Genomic DNA, 21,780 nt, shown 5'->3' on the forward strand with positions numbered 1-21,780 from the left:
TGGCCATTAAAGTCTTTATCAACAATAGAAGCCAGACACAGACACAGAGAGAGAGAGAGAGAGAGAGAGAGAGAGAGAGAGAGTGTGTGTGTGTGTGTGTGTGTGTGTGACTCAGCATCTCCGCTATATGGTTAGTAGCAACTTTCCTTTCCATAATATTGTTACATTCCATCCTGGATTTTCCATTGTTTAATAAACTATTCATATTGATAATTCTGGGAATTACTTCTAAATTACTTTTTATAAGTTTTAATCTTTGATATACTGCCTTAGGATCCATAAGCCTAATAATTTAAAACACTTTATTCATTGTCTGCATCATAAAGATTTTCTTCTATTTATTATGACTGGTTTCAGTTCTCTCCAAAAACCATCATCACATTTTGTGGCTTGGGTATCTTGTGCAGTTAAACTGCTACATTGTTACAATCATACACACATACTGCTGTAGTCATTTCATGTTTTACAGGAAAACCATACAGCAATAAATTATAGCACTTACAATTCTGTGTTTTAAGGATATGAATATGACAAAGTTCTGCCTCCCAATTAAGAGAATATAAAAAAATGTAGATTTATTTACAGTTAAATTGCAAACCAGATAAAAATATCACCAATTCCATCCCTCTGCCATCATTCTCACATTCATGATAATTCCAACTTGGTAAACACTATCTACACATTATACTTAATACAGTGATAGAAATTCGGCAGCAGTGGTCTGTCTGATAGCATTCTCAGAAAGAAGGCGAACTGGCACAGCACAGTCATAATTAAGGGCAGCAGAGGCACATGCTAGTCCCACAGCAGCACACCTCTCCTCTGACAGCCCTAGCAACATGCCTCTGATGAAACCAGCAGCCAAGCTGTAAATGAGTGCAACAATATCACAGACAATGAAAACATGTTACACAAGACTATGTGGGAAGTCTATCACTACTCTATGAAACTGGGGAGTAGGATTATTACATTGGCCAAAGTTCAAGATTAATCTGAACTAACCTATAAAGTCCTGTTGGAAAAACTGAAGCAGTGAAGTACTACACTAGTCATAGTCTATTACTGTGCTTATCCACTGAATTAAGTGGAGCATAACTGAGGCACTGAATTAATATATTAGTCAAAGTATAGGGTTAAAAGTATTCTCACCTGATAAATTTTATTGCAGAACATTTCAAGATCACAGTAGCTCTTAAAATGAGGGTAAGTTTAAGTAAAAGAAATAAAATGAATCTTAAAAATAGTACAGGTTACTTCAAATTTTCAATATGTTGTATTCAGCTCTAGATTTAACAGTGCTTTTATCTTCTTAAAACAATTTAAAATTGTGCTGATCAAAATGACTATATGGTATGGAGATGATAACAGTGACAAGCATTAAAGGATTGTCCTACAAATTCTGATCCAAGCATTTTGTCACCTGCAAACACAGGATAATATGTTTCAAGAAATAAATCAGAAAAATACTGCAGTAATGAAAATCAAAACATCAGTTGTGCTTGCCTATCTCGTTAGATTTTTTTCAGACAAAATCTGAGAAAACATTTGTTTAGTTGATGACAGCAACATTATACTTACATATACAACCTCCAGAATACAGCTGAGCTGGGAAATGAAATGCTCAAGTATCCTCACAATTATGTAGATGTAATAATTTAACACTGAATATAACAAAAAACAAGTGCAAGTAGAGCTTGTGCTCTGAGGTTTCTACACAAAAGTAATTATGTATAGAGATAATAATAATAGTAATACCAACAACAACAATTATTATCTCATGTGGCGCAGTGGTCTGGAGCAAGTCTTTCTATTGGACACCACTTCAGCAACTTGCATGTCTCCAACCTACCCCAGATGTCCAACCAGTGAAAGGAGACCTACAGTTTAGCATGGAATCTGAACCATGCGATGTATCTGGCAACTCCTCACATCGTTTAAAGGTGAAAGCAAAGTTAAACAAAGACTGAAATATCCACAGTTTGACAGAGCACACACACACACACACACACACACACACACACACACACACACACACGACCATCAACGCTAGCATCTCCAGCCAGAATCCAACTATCATGTGGGATGCAAGCAGCAATCTGAGCAATCTGGAGGAGCTGGGGAAGGGGAAGGGGAAGGGGAAGGGGAAGGGGAAGGGGAAGGGAAAGGGGAAGGGAAAGTAATGTATGGGTGGGGAGACAGACAAACACTGTGTGGTGGAGTGTGCAGGAACTAGAATGCCAACATGTTCAGCATCAGGAGGTTGTGGGTCAGGGGGATGGGGAGAAAGGGAGCAGGGAAAGATGGGAGGGTGTATAAGCAGAGGGCGGCAAATAAACAGGGTGGGAGATGAGAATGGGGAGGACATGATAGGACAAAGGGAAGAAACTGTCAGGTGGAGGGTGTGGATACAGTCCGTTACCATAGGTTGAGCCAGGACAATTACGGGACTGGAGAATATGGTGTTTACACAATTCAGAAATGATGGTGGAGGAGGGAAGGATCCAGATGGTTTGGGTAGCAAAGCGGCCACTAAAATCTAGTATGTTATGTTCAGCTGAATTTTGTGCCACAGGGTGGTCTACTTTGCTCTTGGCCACAGTTTGGTGGTGGCCATCCATCCTGGTGGACAACTGGCTGGTAGTCATACAAATATAAAAAGCTGTGCAGTGATTGCAGCAGAGAGTCACATGGCTGCTTTCACAGGTGGCCCAGTCCCTGACAGGATAGAATAAACCTGACTGGAATGGAACAGAAAGTGCTTGGTGTGTGGATTTGGCAGATTTTGCAACTTGGTCTTCCACAGAGATATGACCCTTGTGCCAAGGGTTGATATTGGGATTGGTATAGGAATGGACTACGATGATGTGGAGAATGTCTGGGTGACAGGACACCACTTTAGGAGGAGTGGGAAGTGTCTTTGGTAGGATGTCCCTTATTTCAGGACATGATGATGGGTAATCAGAGCCCTGGCGAACGGTGTGGTTCAATTGTTCCAGTCTGGGATGGTACTGGGTGATGAAGGGGACACTCCTTTGTGGCTGGTTCTTGCGGGTGTGAGAGGCATGGCATGGGAGACCTGTTTGCTGACTAGGTCTGGGGGATAGTGCTGTTCTGTTAAGAACTTGGTGAGCTCAGCATACTGAGCAAGGGAGTTTTTGTCACTGCAGGTACACTGTCCACAGATGGCCAGGCTGTATTGGAGAGATTGTTTGGTATGAAAGGGATGACAGCTGTCACAATGCAGGTACTGTTGGTAGTTTTAATGTGGACAGAGGTGTGGATGAAGTCATCAGAGAGGAAGAGGTCAACATCTAGGAAGGCAGCACACTGGATTGAGGAGGATCATGTGAAGTGAATGGGAGAGAAGGTGTTGCGGTTTTGGAGGAACAGAGCTGGGTGTCTTGGCCCTGAGTTCAAATCATGAACATATCATCAATGAAGCTGAACCAGACGAGGGGTTTGGTGTTTTGGGAGGCTAGGAAGGCCTCCTCTAGATGGACCATAACAAGGTTAACATAGCTGAGTACCATGCAGGTGCCCATGGCTGTGCCATGGATTTGTTTATATGCCTTCCTTTTAAAGGAGAAATAGTTGTGGGTTAGAATAAAGTGAGTAAGGAGTATGAGGAATGAGTTATTGGGTTTGGTGTGTAGGATGTCAGGTAAGGTAGTGTTCAATAGTGGTAAGACCATGGGCATGAGGGATGTTGGTGTATAGAGAGATGACGTCAACAGTGAGAGTAAGGATCCAGGAGGTAAATGGGTGGGAATGGCAGAGAGTCAGTGAAGGAAGTGGTTGGTGTCTTCGACATGGGCTGTTAGATTATGGGCAATTGGTCAGAGGTGGTGTTCAATGAGGGCCAAAATTCTTTCAGTGCAATAACCAGCCACAATGGAGTGTTCAGGATTGTTGTGTCTGTGGATTTTGGGGAGCATGTAAAAAGATGGGAGTGTGGGGTGTCGTAGGTGTGAGAAGAGAAATAGATTCAGTAGAGATGTTCTGGTAAGGGCCTTAAGCAGAGATTGAAGGTTGTGTTGGACTTCTGGGATGGGACCACTCTGGCAGAGTTTATAGGTAGAAGAGTCAGATAATTGGCAGAGGCCTTCTGGCCGGTAGTCACTGTGCTACATAACAGTGGTGCAACATTTGTCTGCAGATAGGATGATTAGATCAGGATTTGTTCTGAGGCTGTGCATGGCTGTTCTTTCTTCTACTGAGAGGTTGGTGTCTTGGGGAACTGGGGAAGAATGGTGAGTCTAAGTTGGAAGTAAGGAATTCCTAGAAGGTGACTAGGACTTGTTACGTGGGAGTGGGGGAGGAACATATTTGGATGGTGGTATGAACTGGAAGAGGCAGGGCATAATTTTGGAATTAGGGTAGTTTTGGTTGGAGGGATTGGTGGCACAGAAGTGCTTCCATTGTAGGGAGTGGGAGGAAGAGAGTAGGTCTTGGACAAGTCCACCATGGTTAAATTCGAGTGTAGGGCTAAAGGTGAGGCCTTTGGATAGGACTGAAACTTCTGTGGAACTGAGGGTTTTCATGGAAAGGTTAACAACAGTGTTACAGTAATGTTTTGGCTCTGGATTTGGTGGAGGGTTGGTAGGGAGTTTTGGGGGATACAGCAATTTGAAAAGCTTAGCTTGGTAGAGTTTAGCTGCTATGAGGAGTCAATGAGGAGGAAAACTGATAGGGGTTGGATAGTGGTACCCCAAGGTGGCAGTTGGATGTCAGCAGGTTGGATAACTTATGGAAGCAGTGTCTGGAATGCTACTTCATATGCTGAAGAGCAAGGGACTCAATTTCAGAGATTTGATGTATGGAGTAGAGTTTGCAGAGTAGTAGTATCTTGTGTTGTGGAGGAACCAGAAGTGGTTCTGGGATGCTTGTGCCATTGAGATGTGTTTTAGCAACACCAGGACCAAGGATTTTTGGAATCGGAAATGCATAGGTTTGTGTGAAAGGAGGGGGGGGGGGCGGGGTGGGGGGTGGGGGGGTGGGAGGGGGGGGCGGTGTGCAAAGAAAGGAATCTGAACAGTTACACTGTCTGAGGGGATTCCATGGTATAGGCAGCATTTGAGAAATAGGATGTGGGGCTGAATTTTAGACAGGGAAAGGAATACTTTTCTGAACTGGTGCAGAAAGTTGGAGCAAGGGTCCATTGTGGCATGAATGGTGTAAAAGAAATGGGAATGATGCAGAAATGAGCAAAATAGGTATTGATGGTTGTGAGAGGAGCTGGATAAGTGAAACATAAAAATGCATAAATAATACAAAAAGACATGCAGAAACACCCACAGATAAGCAAAAATATGCACAAACATGTGAAACCATGTAAAAATATGCACACATCCAGTAAAAACGTACAGAAACATGGGAGAAAAGGAACAACAAGGTATGGGAGTGTGTGTGTGTGTTGTGATAAGTGAAGAGAGGAAGAGTGTATGGGTTAGGTCTAGGATCAACAGCTGGTGTGACATGGGCATGTGTGGGAAACAAAACACTAAAGCACATCAGGATGGTATCAATAGGAATAAATATAACTATCAGAGGAAAGAATCTGAGACTTCAAATGCTGCATGAACAATCCACATGGTCACAACGTCTGTGTTGTGTGCAGACAATCATTGACACAGTGTGGCTTGGAAGTGATGCGGTCTGGAAGGTGGTGAATAAACACAGGGAAGAAGAGAAAGGAAAGAGAAAGTACACCTATAGTTTTTGAATAGTGAGTTTGTATCAAAATATGTGACATATGAGGTCATACCTTTTGATTGCCTTGACTTAGAAGCTTAAATTTTTTGCACTGCCAAGGGGTCATAGACATTAGTATTTGAGATGAATTTCAACTTGATACCTCTACCCATTGGCTCTGAGCACTATGGGACTTAACATCTGTGGTCATCAGTCCCCTAGAACTTAGAACTACTTAAACCTAACTAACCTAAGGACATCACACACATCCATGCCCGAGGCAGGATTCGAACCCGCGACTGTAGCAGGCGCGCGGTTCCGGACTGAGCGACTTAACCGTGAGACCACCGCGGCTGGCCTTCTACCCATTCCTGAGGAAAAGCGGTCTTAACAGACGGACAGATAGAAAGGCAGACAACAAATGGCAATAAAGTATTATTTTTATTTGATACAATAATGAAGTAACAATTTTGGATTTTTTCCTTCACTTGTACAGTGAAACCTTGCTTCTTGTCAAATGTTATAGGTCAACAGGAAGTCCCATATAGGTTTCGATGAATGAGTTTGTGAGTGGCTTATCTCTTGATTGCATTGCCATAGAAGCTTAAATTTTTCATGCAACCAAGGGACCATAGACCTTAGTATGTGATATAAATTTAACTTGATACCTCTACCTGTTCCTGGGAAAAAATGTCGTAACTGTCAGACAGACAACAAAACGTTCCTCTAAGTGTTCAGTTTTTACTTATTGAGTTATGGAATCCTAAAAATAGCTCAAAGTTCCAGTTTAAAGAGGGAAAACAACTCTACATCATCAACTAGAAATAATCTATAAACTTTAAAATGGTGAATACCAGTTTCCATTGACATGGATTAAACACCCTAAGACAATGGAAAAAAAAGATATCAGTTTGTTATGTGCTTAGGGTCCAATCAGCAGTACGTAATAGTCAGTGCCTTGTTTTGACTGTATCAACTATCACTTTACAACTTCATGCTAGTCATGCTTGAACTATGAAAAAAGCTGCCATCTCCTATATTACACTAAAAGCTGTTATCTCCTACTGGGTAGCTTAATGTTTACAGTATATTACTACTTGTCACGTGGCTTCACAATCAATGCTACTGCTTACCATATAATTAATAACACTTGTCACAACATAAATAGCACATAGTAGGTTATTTCACTTTTATTTTTGAGATGATGCTTACCAGTCACCAGCTCCCATGACATTCACCAAGTTTGTTACTTTTTTTGCTGGGTAGAGGCGGGCACTGATGTCACCAGTTTGTTTCAGCCATTTTCCTTGTGCATAAAACGGTTCATCTGGCGTACCTCTACGAATTATCTGCAACAGAGTGTCTTTATCTGCACTTGGTGGTAAATTTCTTAACATAAATAAACCATACATAGGGTGTCCCACTCTAATCTTTGCAAAATAATATCACAAGAAGTGTCCATTCCACAAAAAAAGTGTTTCAATTAAAACTTTGTGCAGACAATGGAGTCCACAATGTGACAATAATAGTTTCATATGAAAAGGAACTGCAGTGCGAGTGAAAATATAATCACCTTCAGTTATTTAAGTGAAAAATCCCTTCTTTCAGTTGCATATTATCAGCAATGCTAAAACCTAGGCAAGTTTTATCTGAACTCTTTTTCAATGCCCTTATAGATGGTACTGTAGTCAAACAAAATTGGATAACCTTTCATTTGGTCACAGAATTTCAACTGAACTCTCAGTCTGTAGTTTTGAACCATGTGAAAGGCTTCAGCCAGAAATTTTGATGGTTCTGTGACAAGCCAGGGTGCTATTTCTTACACTTGTGCCACAGGGTTCAGAACACTCCATCAGGTCTACATGACAAGAGCCATAGGAGAACCCAGAATGTTACTGTAAGAACCCCCTCTGCACCATGACCATTTACGGGTGAAACTATTAAAATCCTAGTAACGAACTGCCAGGGCATTCACAACGAAGTTCCAGAGTTTTAAGCATTCATGAAAGACAGTGAACCTTGCATTTAATATTAGGTACATAAAGCTGGCTAACACCCTAATTTGGCAGCAGTGAGATTGTTGGGGTATATTTAACAGAATTTTGATAAGATAGGGTGATGGGAAATGGAAGTGACAAGAACCTAGAATGCACTTAGACTGAAACTGAAGCCATATGCAAAATTATTACGCCAATATTCAGTATGAAGTGTGAGTATAAACTTCTATCCTTCTATCACTTCCCCCCCCCCCCCCCCCCCCCCCCCCCGCAACCCCGCCTCCCCAAAAAACGGTAACTTGAAACATTAGACAAAACCCAGATTGCTGGGACATGCAATTCCCAAATGTGTTATCATTATTGGAGAGACTTTAATTGTCCAAAAATGGATTCGGATAGTTTTGTATGCAGCAAGCATGACAAAACATCACATGAAGCAATACTGAACTACAGTTCCAGAGGGGAAGAACTCCCCATGATAAATGAAGCACTTTTAATCCAACCATTTAACATGGAACAGGCACCTCTCATTACCTTGTTATTAAAAATATAGAATTGTGACTGCACATAAATGTACACAAAGTTATCATCTTTTACATTTGGCAAAGGAGTTCACATTCTTATTACACTGTTGGATCACATTAAGGTGACCACTTGTCAAAATCCTAAATAGCCACATTTAGCAACATGGACCACAGTGATATGTGCAGGAAAAACAGTCCGTGATGTTCTGAAAGGTACCAACAGGGATGTGGGGCCATGCTGACTCCCATAGAGGCATGCTTATGTTGATCCACTGTGCTTTCCAGAATGATGAGATCACCTAGCTAATGCAACAAAAACATTTCCCAGACCTTAAAACTCCCTTCTTTCTTGCTTTCAGACATTTCACATCATATACACCATCGGCAATCTGTCTGCTGGAGCATATAATGTGATTCATCAGAAAAGACAACAGTCACCATTCACAAGGAAACAAAATGATCCCAATGAAGCTATGATATTCTCACAGAAGAAGCTGAGTAGCACAGTTACCATAGAGTAGTGCTTATGATATTAGACTGTGGCATTGAGGGTTGTGAGTTCAAAACTCACCTGAATTTTAATTTCTTTATTTGGTTCGAGTACATTCTAGAAGTATCCACAAACGGCAAGAATCATTGTACTCAAATGTTCTGCAGCTGTATATATACTGCATATGTTCTAGCTGGAGGGAGTTCACTCTGCTCTCTTGTAAGTGCTGAATAAACCTTCGTTAAGTGAAGTTAGTGTTCATCATTCATCTACTTACACCTTCTTCTACATGACAACATTATTCTGGTGGAGATGCTGGGTATGGAACTCTTGATACCACACATTATCAATGACACAGTGGCTCCCATCATGTCATAACAGAGTCGCCATTTATGTGGCGAGAAGCCCGACTTCGAGCCATATTCAACAGATCACAATCTATCAAAGACAGAAGAAGAAGAAGAAGAAGAAGAAGAAGAAGAGGGCGTTATGATGACATCAACTGTGTGCCACTACATGAGACATCCTTCTGGGTTCTCTGGTGACGATGGTGAAGGTCCAAACAAGTGGCTGAAGGTATATGAGCATACAGCCAAATTTAACAATTGGGATGACACCGTGTGTTTGGCTAATGTATTTTTCTACTTGGAGGGCACTGCCAAGCAATGGTATGAGAATAACAAGGAGAAGTTCACAAGGTGAGAAGTATTCCAGGTGGAACTGTGCAAGTATGACACTTCCCGAAATGTCGCAAGATATCAATGCTACCACCCGGCTGGAGACCCCGAGAAACCTTCATCAACATATAAGAAGTATGTTTCATATAAAAACTGAATTGTAATTAATATCTTGGAAACTATATAATCAAGTTATGTAATACTATGAAATTTTGCAAAATACCTCACCACTATTAATCAATTTTGAAAAATAAAACCTTTTGGTTTAAAATAAGTTAAAGAAGCTTTCATGTTACATCCATCCATGTGCAATAAAACTGGTTTCTGAAACACCATTTTTAACCTGATTATTCAAAATATCTAAATGTTTATTATGATTCCAATTCTTTGCTTACATATTATTGTTGTATGTTTTCAACTGTTATTTTACATTTTAAATTGCTTTTGTAGTAACACCGTTCACGTTTACGTCGCACTTCACTTAGCGTAGACCGGGACTGTGTCCTAGGCATGCCCGATGTTGACTGACTGGGCACGGCCCATGCTGCCGGAGTTGTTGTTGTTGTTCTTGTTGTTACGCCGGCAGAGGTCGCGTCCGAATTCTCGCGTGCCCTCTGGTGGACGGGACTCTACTTGCGGCAACTACCGCCCATGACGCGCCGTGCCAATGTGCGCCTCCTGTGATCTTTCTGGTGGCTACTACAGCTTTATATGTTTTTTAGTTTAAATTGATGTTTTTCGTTTTTAGTTTACCATTTTACACACATGTATTTTGTTAATAGAAAATAACAATAACTCATTATTATGATACAGGACCAGTACAATAATGATTATCTGGAAAGAAATGCTTAAAATGTAACACCATGAAATAAAATAAACAAAACTTCTTAACGTGATACACATGACGAACAACACAATATATTACAAAATTCAGCAGGATTTGAAATTTGACAGGAGATCTTCTAAATATGCTGACTTGTATCAGTCATATTTCAATACATTGGAGAACCTTTGCGAAGAGAATCAATTATATACTACTGATTGCAGTTTGATTATATTGTTTCTCAAGTAGAGACTGGTATCATACCCAATCATCAGCAGAACAAAATCTGAAAATTGTAATCAAACTGCAGTCAATAGTATGTAACCACTTCTATTTGCCAAGGTTTTCCTGTGTCCTGGAATATGCATAATACAAACCAGGATATTTAGAGGATCACCTGCCACAATCTGTGAATCCTACTGAATTTTGTTTTATATTGTGTTGTCCATAGTGTGTATTACATGAAGAAGTTTCATTTATTTCTCTAGATAATCACTGTTGTACAGATTTTGTGTCTTAAAAATGAGTTGTGTATTATTTTCATTTAACAAAATACACATATGTGAAATGTTAAACTAATAAACAAATCATGTAAAAAGGGATTTAAAATGCAAAATAACAGTTTAAAATATAAAACAAAAATAAGCAAACCAAATGATTATAATGTTAATAATGAATGTTTAGAAAATTTAATTAGGTATGTTGAACGTATTATGACAGCACATTGTGTAGACAGCTTACTTTTCTAAAAAACTTTATTACACATGAATGGATGTGGCATGAAACCTTCTGTAATTTATGTTCAACAAACTTTTCATTTTTCAGTTATGCAAAATTTCAAATTATTGTAAAAGTTGATTACACAGTTTTCAAGAACGTCAATTACATTTCATATTTTACATGAATCACTTTTTTTTTGTATATTGTGATTTCAAAGGTATTTTTTCTACACCTAAATTGAAAAATTACATTTTGGGGTTTGTTTTACCTCTTTTCCTTTAGTTACACCTGAGAACATTCCTCCCCCTCAGTGGATGTCCACTTGTGGTATTGGCATGCAAATTCCCCGATAGACTGAAATATGCCATTGTAAAACCATTGCATAAAAAGGGGGATAAGTCGGATGTCAACAACTATCGCCCAATCTCTCTTCAGCTCTATCAAAAATTTTTGAGAAAGTAATGTATTCAAGAGTAGCCTCCCATATTTGTAAAAATAAAGTACTAACAAAATGTCAGTTTGGTTTTCAGAAAGGCTTTTCAATAGAAAATGCTATATACGCTTTCACTGATCAAATATTAAATGCTCTGAATAACCGGACATGACCCACTGGTATTTTTTGTGATCTCTCAAAGGCCTTTGATTGTGTAAATCATGGAATTCTTTTAGATAAGCTAAATCATTATGGTTTGAGGGGGGCAGTGCACAAATGGTTTAATTCATACTTAACTGGAAGAATGCAGATAGTTGAAATAAGTGGTTCATGTAATGTTAAAACAACAGCTGATTCCTCAAACTGGGGGGCTATCAAGTACGGGGTCCCACAGGGTTTGGTCTTAGGTCCTTTACTGTTCTTGATTTACATTAATGACTTACCATTCTACATTGATGAAGATGCAAAGTTAGTTCTTTTTGCTGATGATACAAGTATAGTAATAACATCCAAAAACCAAGAACTAAGTGATGTAATTGTAAATGACGTTTTTCACAAAATTATTAAGTGGTTCTCAGCAAACTGACACTCTTTAAATTTTGATAAAACACAGTATATACAGTTCCGTACAGTAAATGGCACAACTCCAGTAATAAATATAGACTTTGAACAGAAGTCTGTAGCTAAGGTAGAATTTTCAAAATTTTTAGGTGTGTCCATTGATGAGAGGTTAAACTGGAAGCAACACATTGATGGTCTGCTGAAACATCTGAGTTCAGCTACGTATGCTATTAGGGTTATTGCAAATTTTGGTGATAAGAATCTCAGTAAATTAGCTTACTATGCCTACTTTCATTCACTGCTTTCGTATGGCATCATATTCTGGGGTAATTCATCGTTGAGTAGAAAAGTATTCATTGCTCAAAAATGTGTTATCAGAGTAATAGCTGGAGCCCACCCACGGACATCCTGCAGACATCTATTTAAGGATCTAGGGATCCTCACAGTAACCTCACAGAATATATATTCACTTATGAAATTTGTTGTTAATAATCCAACCCAGTTCAAAAGTAATAGCAGTGTGCATAGCTATAACACCAGGAGAAAGGATGATCTTCACTATGCAGGGTTAAATCTGACTTTGGCACAGAAAGGGGTAAATTATGCTGCCACAAAAGTCTTTGGTCACCTACCAAACAGCATCAAAAGTCTGACAGATAGCCAACCAACATTTAAAAATGAATTAAAAGGATTTCTAGATGACAACTCCTTCTACTCATTGGCTGAATTTTTAGATATAAATTAAGGAAAAAAACCTTAAACATTAGTGTCATGCAATATTTGAGTAATGTAATATCTTGTACAGACATCTTTTATTAACCTGACACGTTCCACATCATTACGAAGTGTTGTATTCATGATCCATGGAACAAGTATTAATCTAATCTAATCTAATCTATGTTCATATAGGGCTTAAGGCATGTACTCTAAACAGTTCTGTGGTGGCAAGTGAGGAAGTCTTCCATCCTCCTGCTATAACATTGCAGTGTTGACTATTGTACCATACCCAGCTGGCTCTGCTTCACAATGCCCATTGGCCATGTTTTGCTTCGGAATGCAGAATTGATTGATTGATTGATTGATTGACTGGTTTATTGATGGTGTCATGGGCCCAAACAGCAAGGTCATCAGTCCCACATTTCAAAAATAGTGTGTGTAAGATAGAGATGTCCGCTAAAAGTGGGCACATCCAGTCAGAGGGATCAAACTATAAAGTGAGGAAACTAAAATCACACACAATACAAAGCACAAAAGGGGAGGTCAAATCTAAAAACGGGATAAAACATAGATAGCAAAGTGTGGTCTTTGTAAAGAGGAGTTATCATGGTTCCCAGACCCAGAAAACACAAAGCCAGTTCCCAACCACAACCACCCTGTACCTGTTCCAGGAGGAAAGCAAAACCTTATAACTTAAAATAAAAACCACTTTCATGAAGAAACTGAGGAACAATTCAACCACCTGTGAATTGTCTGCTAATATTAAAGACAAGGAATCTGGAATACTATACTTAGTATGAAGGGACAAAAGGAGGAGACATTCCAACAATATATGGGATACTATCAGTCTGGCTCCACAACTACATTGTTGGGGTGGTTCGTTATGAAAGACAAAACAATGAGCAAGCCTACAGTGACTGATGTGTAGACAGCATAAGGCAATGGTCTCCTTCCAGGAGGAGTGGAAAGAAGAACACTAAATAGTGATTGTGCAGTGTTCATTAAGTTTATTAATGAGTACAGTAGTGCATCAGATGTCAGTCCACATTTGGGTGAAGAGATATTTAATGTGGATCCACATATCTGCACCTGGAACCATGTGGGGTACGTATCTGCCTCTTATCCAAATGGTCTGCCTCTTATCCAAATGGTCAGCCAGTTTATTCCCTGGGATTCCCATGTAACTTGGGACCAAGAGAAAGGCAACTGTGTAGGCAGCATTGTGAAAAGGGCAGAGAGGTCATGGATAGCAGAGACCAAAGGGTGATGAGAGTAGCATTGCTCTATAGCTTGAATGCAGCTCATTGAGTTGATACATGTTATAACAATGTAGAGCAAAGTCTGAATAACAAAATGGAGGCCCCTCTTAATGGTTAGCACTTGTGCTGCGAACATACTACATGATTGTGGCATTAAATGGTGTTCTATGCCAATGTTGTTGTTGTTGTGGTCTTCAGTTCTGAGACTGGTTTGATGCAGCTCTCCATGCTACTCTATTCTGTGTAAGCTGCTTCATCTCCCAGTACTTACTGAAACCTACATCCTTCTGAATCTGCTTAGTGTATTCATCTCTTGGTCTCCCTCTACGATTTTTACCCTCCACGCTGCCCTCCAATGCTAAATTTGTGATCCCTTGATGCCTCAGATCATGCCCAACCAACCGGTCCTCCCTCCTTGTCAAGTTGTGCCACAAAATCCTCTTCTCCCCTATTCTATTCAATACCTCCTCATTAGTTACGTAATCTACCCACCTTATCTTCAGCATTCTTCTGTAGCACCACATTTCGAAAGCTTCTATTCTCTTCTTGTCCAAACTGGTTATCGTTCATGTTTCACTTCCATACATGGCTACACTCCATACAAATACTTTCAGAAACGACTTCCTGACACTTAAATCTATACTCGATGTTAACAAATTTCTCTTCTTCAGAAACGATTTCCTTGCCATTGCCAGTCTACATTTTATATCCTCTCTACTTCGACAATCATCAATTATTTTGCTCCTCAAATAGCAAAACTCCTTTACTACTTTAAGTGTCTCATTTCCTAATCTAATTCCCTCAGCATCACGCGACTTAATTCGACTACATTCCATTATCCTCGTTTTGCTTTTGTTGATGTTCATCTTATACCCTCCATTCAAGACACTGTCCATTCCATTCAACTGCTCTTCCAGGTCCTTTGCTGTCTCTGACAGAATTACAATGTCATCGTCAAACCTCAACATTTTTATTTCTTCTCCATGGATTTTAATACCTACTCTGAACTTTTCTTTTGTTTCCTTTATTGCTTGATCAATATACAGATTAAATATCATCGGGGACAGGCTACAACCCTGTCTCACTCCCTTCCCAACCACTGCTTCCCTTTCATACCCCTTGACTCTTATAACTGCCATCTGGTTTCTGTACAAATTGTAAATAGCCTCCATGTATTTTATCCCTGCCACCTTCAGAATTTGAAAGAGAGTATTCCAGTCAACATTGTCAAAGCTTTCTCTAAGTCTACAAATGCTAGAAATGTAGGTTTGCCTTTCCTTAATCTTTCTTCTAAGATAAGTCATAAGGTCAGTATTGCCTCACGTGTTCTAACATTTCTACGGAATCCAAACTGATCTTCCCCGAGATCGACTTCTACCAGTTTTTCCATTCGTCTGTAAAGAATTTGTGTTAGTAGTTTGCAGCTGTGACTTAATAACTGATAGTTCAGTAATTTTCACATCTGTCAACACCTGCTTTCTTTGGGATTGGAATTATTATATTCTTCTTGAAGTCTGAGGGTATTTTGCCTGTCTCACACATCTTGCTTTCTCAGATGGTAGAGTTTTGTCAGGGCTGGCTCTCCCAAGGCTGTCAGTAGTTCTAATGGAATGTTGTCGACTCCTGGGGCCTTGTTTCAACTCAGGTCTTTCAGTGTTCTGTCGCACTCTTCATGCAGTATCGTATCTCCCATTTCATCTTCATCTACATCCTCTTCCATTTCCATAATATTGTCCTCAAGTACGTTGCCCTTGTATAGACCCTCAATATACTCCTTCCACCTTTCTGCTTTCCCTTCTTTGCTTAGAACTGTGTTTACACCTGAGCTCTTGATATTCGTACAAGTGGTTCTCTTTTCTCCAAAGGTCTCTTTAATTTTCCTGTAGGCTGTATCTATCTTATCCCTAGTGAGATAAGCCTCTACATCCTTACATTTGTCCTCTAGCCATCCCTGCTTAGCAGTTTTGCACTTCCTGTTGATCTCATTTTTTAGGCGTTTGTATTCCTTTTTGCCTGCTTCAATTACTGCATTTTTATATTTTCTCCTTTCATCAATTAAATTCAATATTTCTTCTGTTACCCAAGGATTTCTACTAGCTCTCATCTTTTTACCTATTTGACCCTCTTCTGCCTTCACCATTTCATCCCTCAAAGCTACCCATTCTTGTTCTACTGTATTTCTTTCCCCCATTGCTGTCAGTTGTTCCCTTATGCTCTCCCTGAAACTCTGAACAACCTCTGGTTTAGTCAGTTTATCAAGGTCCCATCTCCTTAAATTCCCACCTTTTTGCAGTTTCTTCAGTTTCAATTTACAGTTCGTAACCAATAGATTGTGGTCAGAGTCCACAACTGCCCCTGGAAATGTCTTACAATTTAAAACCTGGTTCCTAAATCTCTGTCTTACCATTATATAATCTGATACCTTTTAGTATCTCCAGGGTTCTTGCATGTATACAACCTTCTTTCTTGATTCTTCAACCAAGTGTTAGCTATGATTAATTTATGCTCTGTGCAAAATTCTACCAGACGGCTTCCTCTTTCATTTCTTACCCCCCAATCCATATTCACCTACTATGTTTCCTTCTCTCCCTTTTCCTACTCTCGAATTCCAGTCACCCATGACTATTAAATTTTCGTCTCCCTTCACTACCTGAATAATTTCTTTTATCTCATCATACATTTCATCAATTTCTTCATCATCTGCAGAGCTAGTAAGCATATAAACTTGTACTACAGTAGTAGGCATGGGCTTCGTGTCTATCTTGGCCACAATAATGCATTCACTATGCTGTTTGTAGTAGCTTACCCAAACTCCTATTTTTTTTATTCATTCTTAAACCTACTCTTGCATTACGCCTATTTGATTTTGTATTTATAACCCTGTATTCAACTGACCAGAAGTCTTGTTCCTCCTGCCACCGAACTTCACTAATTCCCACTATATCTAAATTTAACCTATTCATTTCCCTTTTTAAATTTTCTAACCTACCTGCCTGATTAAGGGATCTGACATTCCACGCTCCAATCCGTAGAATGCCAGTTTTCTTTCTCCTGATAACGACGTCCTCCTGAGTAGTCCCCGCCCGGACATCCAAATGGGGGACTATTTTACCTCCGGAATATTTTACCCAAAAGGATGCCATCATCATTTAACCATACAGTAAGGCTGCATGCCCTCGGGAAAAATTATGGCCGTAGTTTCTCCTTGCTTTCAGCCATTCGCAGTTCCAGCACAGCAAGGCCATTTTGGTTAGTGTTACAAGGCCAGATCAGTCAATCATCCAGACTGTTGCCCCTGTAACTACTGAAAAGGCTGCTGCCCCTCTTCAGGAACCACACGTTTGTCTTGCCTCTCAACAGATACCCCTCCGTTGTGGTTGCATCTACAGTACGGCCATCTGTATCGCTGACGCACGCAAGCCTCCCCACCAACGGCAAGGTCCATGGGTCATTGGGGGGGTCCATGCCAATAGAAGATGCCAATAGAAGATGTAAAAGCATATCCAGCCTGATCTATCATTTTAGAACCTGGAACTCTTTGCTCCATCGTATTTGTAGAGGGGGAGTCCCCACTTCTGCAATGAGACTGTCAACAGGACTAGTGCGAAAGGCACAATTTGCTAGAAGCATCGAATAATGATGAAGAAGGTCAAGTAGTTCCAGAGTGGAAGTACCCACTGAGCCATAGTCCTGACAACAATAATCTAGTGTAGGCAAAACCAGATCATGGTACAAATGGAGAAGAGTAACACAGTCTACACCCCAAGATGTGTAGGCCAGGAAGCAGAGGGCATTAAGCTTCCTCATGCGTGTAGTCTTCATGTAGCGAATATGGGGCAGCCACAGCAGCTTTTTATCATAAAGAAGGCCCAAGAAATAGGATTTCACTACAATATCCATGTGCTGGTCACCTAAATAAAGTTATGGATCAGGGTGTACAGTGGGTCAACGGCTAAAACGTACAACCCAGGTTTTGGAGGGAGGAAACTGGAAGCCATGGGAAAGGGACCATGCAGAGGACCATCAAATGGTACCTTAGAGCTAGTGTTCAGCAGATGATACTGATTGGGAGCTGCACCACATGCAAAAATTGTTGACATACAGTGCCAGGGTAACCAGAGGCCCAACAGAGGCTACAAGCCCACTAACAGCAATGAGGTAGAGTGTGACACTTAATACAGAACCCTGTGGGATACTGTTTCTCCTGGAGTCGAGGAGTGCTGAATGAAGTGCCAACTCTAACCCGGAAGAGCCAGTTGGATAAAAACTCATGGACAAAAATCTTAAGAGTAACTAAAATGTGACTGTGCCAAGCCGCATCATATGCCTTACGTAGGTCAAAGAAGAGACTGTGACAAGGTGAGGGCAGTTAGTAAAAGGCTGTCAGATTGCTGTTTCCAATCTTAGAAAATGGTCAGTTGTAGATTGTCCTCCCCAGAAGCAACACTGATAAGGAGACAAAAGGCCCCAAGATCAGAGTACTGAACCTAATTGGAAGCAAACCATCCTCTTGAGCAGTTTACAAAGAATGTTGGTCAGGCTAATCAGTAGGTAGCTTTCAAGAGATGCTGGGTTCTTCCCAGGCATAAGAAAGGGGATAATTATGCTGTCTCACCATTGTGATGGGAAGATATCCATGAGACCAATGTAAATGAAGACCCTGAGTAGATGTTGCCTCTGGGTAATATCCAAGTGTTGGATCATCTGGTTGTGGATGGAGTCCAGGCCTGGTTCTGTCACAGAAAGATAGCAGGATAGGAAGAGGAAGCTGATGTTGCAAAGTGTGTCATAAGGTGTTCTGTAAGGACCAATTGATCAGCACACAGAACACCCTTTAGGGTAGGACCCTGGACTGTTCATTGTCACTGACCATCCAGAAGGCTATGCAGCTTGGACCAAACATGTGAAGAGGCATATGTCCCAAATACATTGATCCCAGAATTCCTTTTACTCTGCCAAATAAGCTGGCAAACCTTTGCATAGAGATGCTTAAAAGTGATAATGTTAGTCTGTGAAGGGTGTCATTTAAATCATTGCAGCACCCATTGGCAGTCCTGGATAGTGACTTCTATGTCCTTGTTTCACCATGGTACTGGTCGACAATGAGGGGGGTCTATGGATAGGTGCATAGCAGAGCCAGCAGCATGAAGAATAGTGGCACAGATGCCTCGCACAACTACATCAATGCAGTCAGAGAGATCGAAGTGCACAGCAGGCATATATATAAGGGCCAACTGGCTCTGCAGAATTCCCAACATGGGGGCCTATCTGCCTGGGAGTGGCAGGGAAATGATAAGAGTCACTAGAAAGTGGTTGAAGTCACAAAGATTGTTATGGGGTGACCACTGTAGGGAAGCCATAACAGCAGGGCTGGGGGTGGTGAGATCAATGGCAGAAAAGGTACCATGAGTGTCACTGAAGTGGGTAGGGGAACTGTCATTGATGAGACACAAATCAAAGTCTGTAATACGTTGGTCAATTAGAAGGCCCCTACCCATCAAAGTGGCACTCCACCACAGGGGGGTGGTGTGCAGTGAAGTCCCTGAAGAGGAGATACAGTGGCGAGAATTGCTGTATGAAGGTAGGCAGTTCAGCATAAGGAAGTGGCCTACCTGGAGGGAGGCAGACACTGCAAATGGCGATTGGTGGGCTCGTTTGCACTCATACTGCTATTGCTGCCAGGTTGGTATGAAGTGGGATGCAGTCACTAATGACATAAGTGTCAACCAAAATGCAGTCTCCCCCCCCCCCCCCCCCCCTCCAGATGCTATCCTGGAGCCAGCACAGTTCTGACAGAACATCCAATAGCCACGAAATGTTGGAGGGTGGTCATCACAGAAGTGTATTTCTTGAAGAGCAAGACAGGTTGCAGAATAAGAGGAAACAAGTTGTTGTATTTCTGGTAGGTGACAGTACTATCCACTGCAATTCCACAGCATTATCATGCGACGAGAGTCCAGGCTAGACATAAAGAAGCCAAGGTAAGGTCACATCACCAGGTCAGTGGTTGTCACCAACAAGGAGGAAGACATCCTTAAATAAGATGTCAGATTCAGGTTGTGAGGGGGGAGATGGCACCTTCAGGAACACTATGGGGACCTTGTCCTGCCACTTATGTTTTTTTCTTTTAAAGGTTAAGGAGGGCAGGGCACAAAGAGATAGGAGCCTTCTGAAAGATCTGAAACCAAAATAGAGCAGGCAACCTTGTGGTGCTGAGTTGTGGTATCAGGCTTCTGACCTGAGAAACGCCAGGGGGAAAGGGTCCAAAGAGGGAGCCCCATCACTGGCAGGCACTGAAAAGGGGGGCCACTTCTGTGGAAGGAGAGGGAGAGCAGCACATGGAGGAAAGGGAGTGGGAACTGCAGGAGTGGGGGAGGGGAGAGGGGGTTGGAGCTGGGATAAGGAAGAGGTAGGAGGGGGATAGGATGTCACAGAGGCAAAAGTAGATGATATCGACACTGGGTGGAGTGAATCGCATTTTTAGCGAGCCTCAGAATAAGACATATGATCCAGAGACTTGCATTCTTGGGTCTTCTTTTCTCTCTTGTAACCTGGGTAAGCTGGAGAGCATGGAGAATGGTCGTCTTAAAAAGTACACACACAGATGGTGGACTATAGGAGCTTCCCTCATGGAGTGGTGTCCACAGTCACCATACAGAGGGTCTGGCATACAGCGGGAAGACCTATGTCCAAAACACAAACACCAAAAGCGCTTCATGGGTGGCAGGATGTATGGAGTCATATCACATCGGTAAGCCATAATTTTGACGTACTCTGAAAGGTTACCTCCCTCAAAAACCAGAATAATGGTGCCAGTATCAGTGTGGTTGTCTTTACGACCTTTCTTCATACATTGAACAAAATGAACACTGCACTCCAGATTTGTTCAGAGTTCCTCATCAGTTTGCATGATTAAGGTCCCTATGAAAAAACACTCCCTGGACCACATTGAGAGACTGGTGAGGGGGTAATAGACTGGGACATCACCAAGACAATCACAAGCATGAAGCGCTGTAGATTGAGTGGCAAAAGAAACTTACTGAGAGACTCCACTTCACCAAATGTGTCCTTAATATTCTCCACAAAAAACAATGGTTTTGTGGCAGTGACTGTGCTCTCATCCATCCTAGTACAGACCAGGTAGCAGGTAAAGTGTTTCATCCCAATACAGTGAGCCTGACCCTCCTACCTGGGTGTAGCCAGGGGAGGAAAGGCTTCAGGGCCATACAAAGCACCATTCAATGAACCTTTACCCATTGAGGAGATGGCTGCTTGAGAATTGCCAGACTTTTGCAGCTTGATACACTTCATGTGCCAAGCATCGTCGCTGATACCATCCACTTTGATTAGTGACTCCCCCCTTGGATGCCACCCACCCACAGCAAGGACTGTCTGGCACGGCAGCTGTAGTCAGGTGTTCCAATGTTCCAGGATGACAACCAACCACTCCTTGGCATACAATGGGGGCAACATCTCAGGTATCAGTAGTGTGATCTGTAGTTATCAGCACAGTGGGGAGGGGGTGGGGGCACTCCTCCAACCTGCATCTCGACAGTAGGCTCACTGTCTGCGACCATGGGAATGGCTTTCTCCTCTGATATCAAATCTGCAATTATCTTTCATCGACCAAATTCTTGAACAGTTCTAACATTTCTGGATTGAAATTTACCTACCTGCCAACCCGAAGAACCTTCAAGCAATCTGCCATGAAGCGACAGTTTGCACATATGCTCAACTTGTGCCCACATGACAGCCATGCCACATGGACTGGCTACAGGTGTTGGCGACCAAGAAGGATGGAGGGGGCCTATGTAGGGAAGGAAGAGGTGAAGGAAGTGGGGAAAGAAATCCATGACATAGGCTCTAGGGAGGGAGTTCTTCCCCAAAT

At 41.4% G+C, this 21,780-nt stretch overlaps 1 protein-coding gene across 1 annotated transcript in view; it reads right to left on the reverse strand.

Annotated features, from left to right (window-relative positions):
* Window positions 1-440: 440 nt before the first annotated feature.
* LOC126235311 (uncharacterized) overlaps window positions 441-21,780 on the reverse strand; it is a 306,085-nt gene continuing 284,745 nt past the window's right edge. The window contains exons 7-8 of the mRNA XM_049944033.1: window positions 6,904-7,040; window positions 441-866 (exon numbers count right to left, since the gene is read on the reverse strand). Of these exons, the coding sequence (XP_049799990.1) occupies window positions 689-866; window positions 6,904-7,040 (315 nt within the window). The 3' untranslated portion in view covers window positions 441-688. The remainder of the gene's footprint in view (window positions 867-6,903; window positions 7,041-21,780) is intronic.

The sequence above is a fragment of the Schistocerca nitens genome, chromosome 2 (genome assembly GCF_023898315.1).
Source record: "Schistocerca nitens isolate TAMUIC-IGC-003100 chromosome 2, iqSchNite1.1, whole genome shotgun sequence".
Classification (NCBI taxonomy): Eukaryota; Metazoa; Arthropoda; class Insecta; order Orthoptera; family Acrididae; genus Schistocerca; species Schistocerca nitens.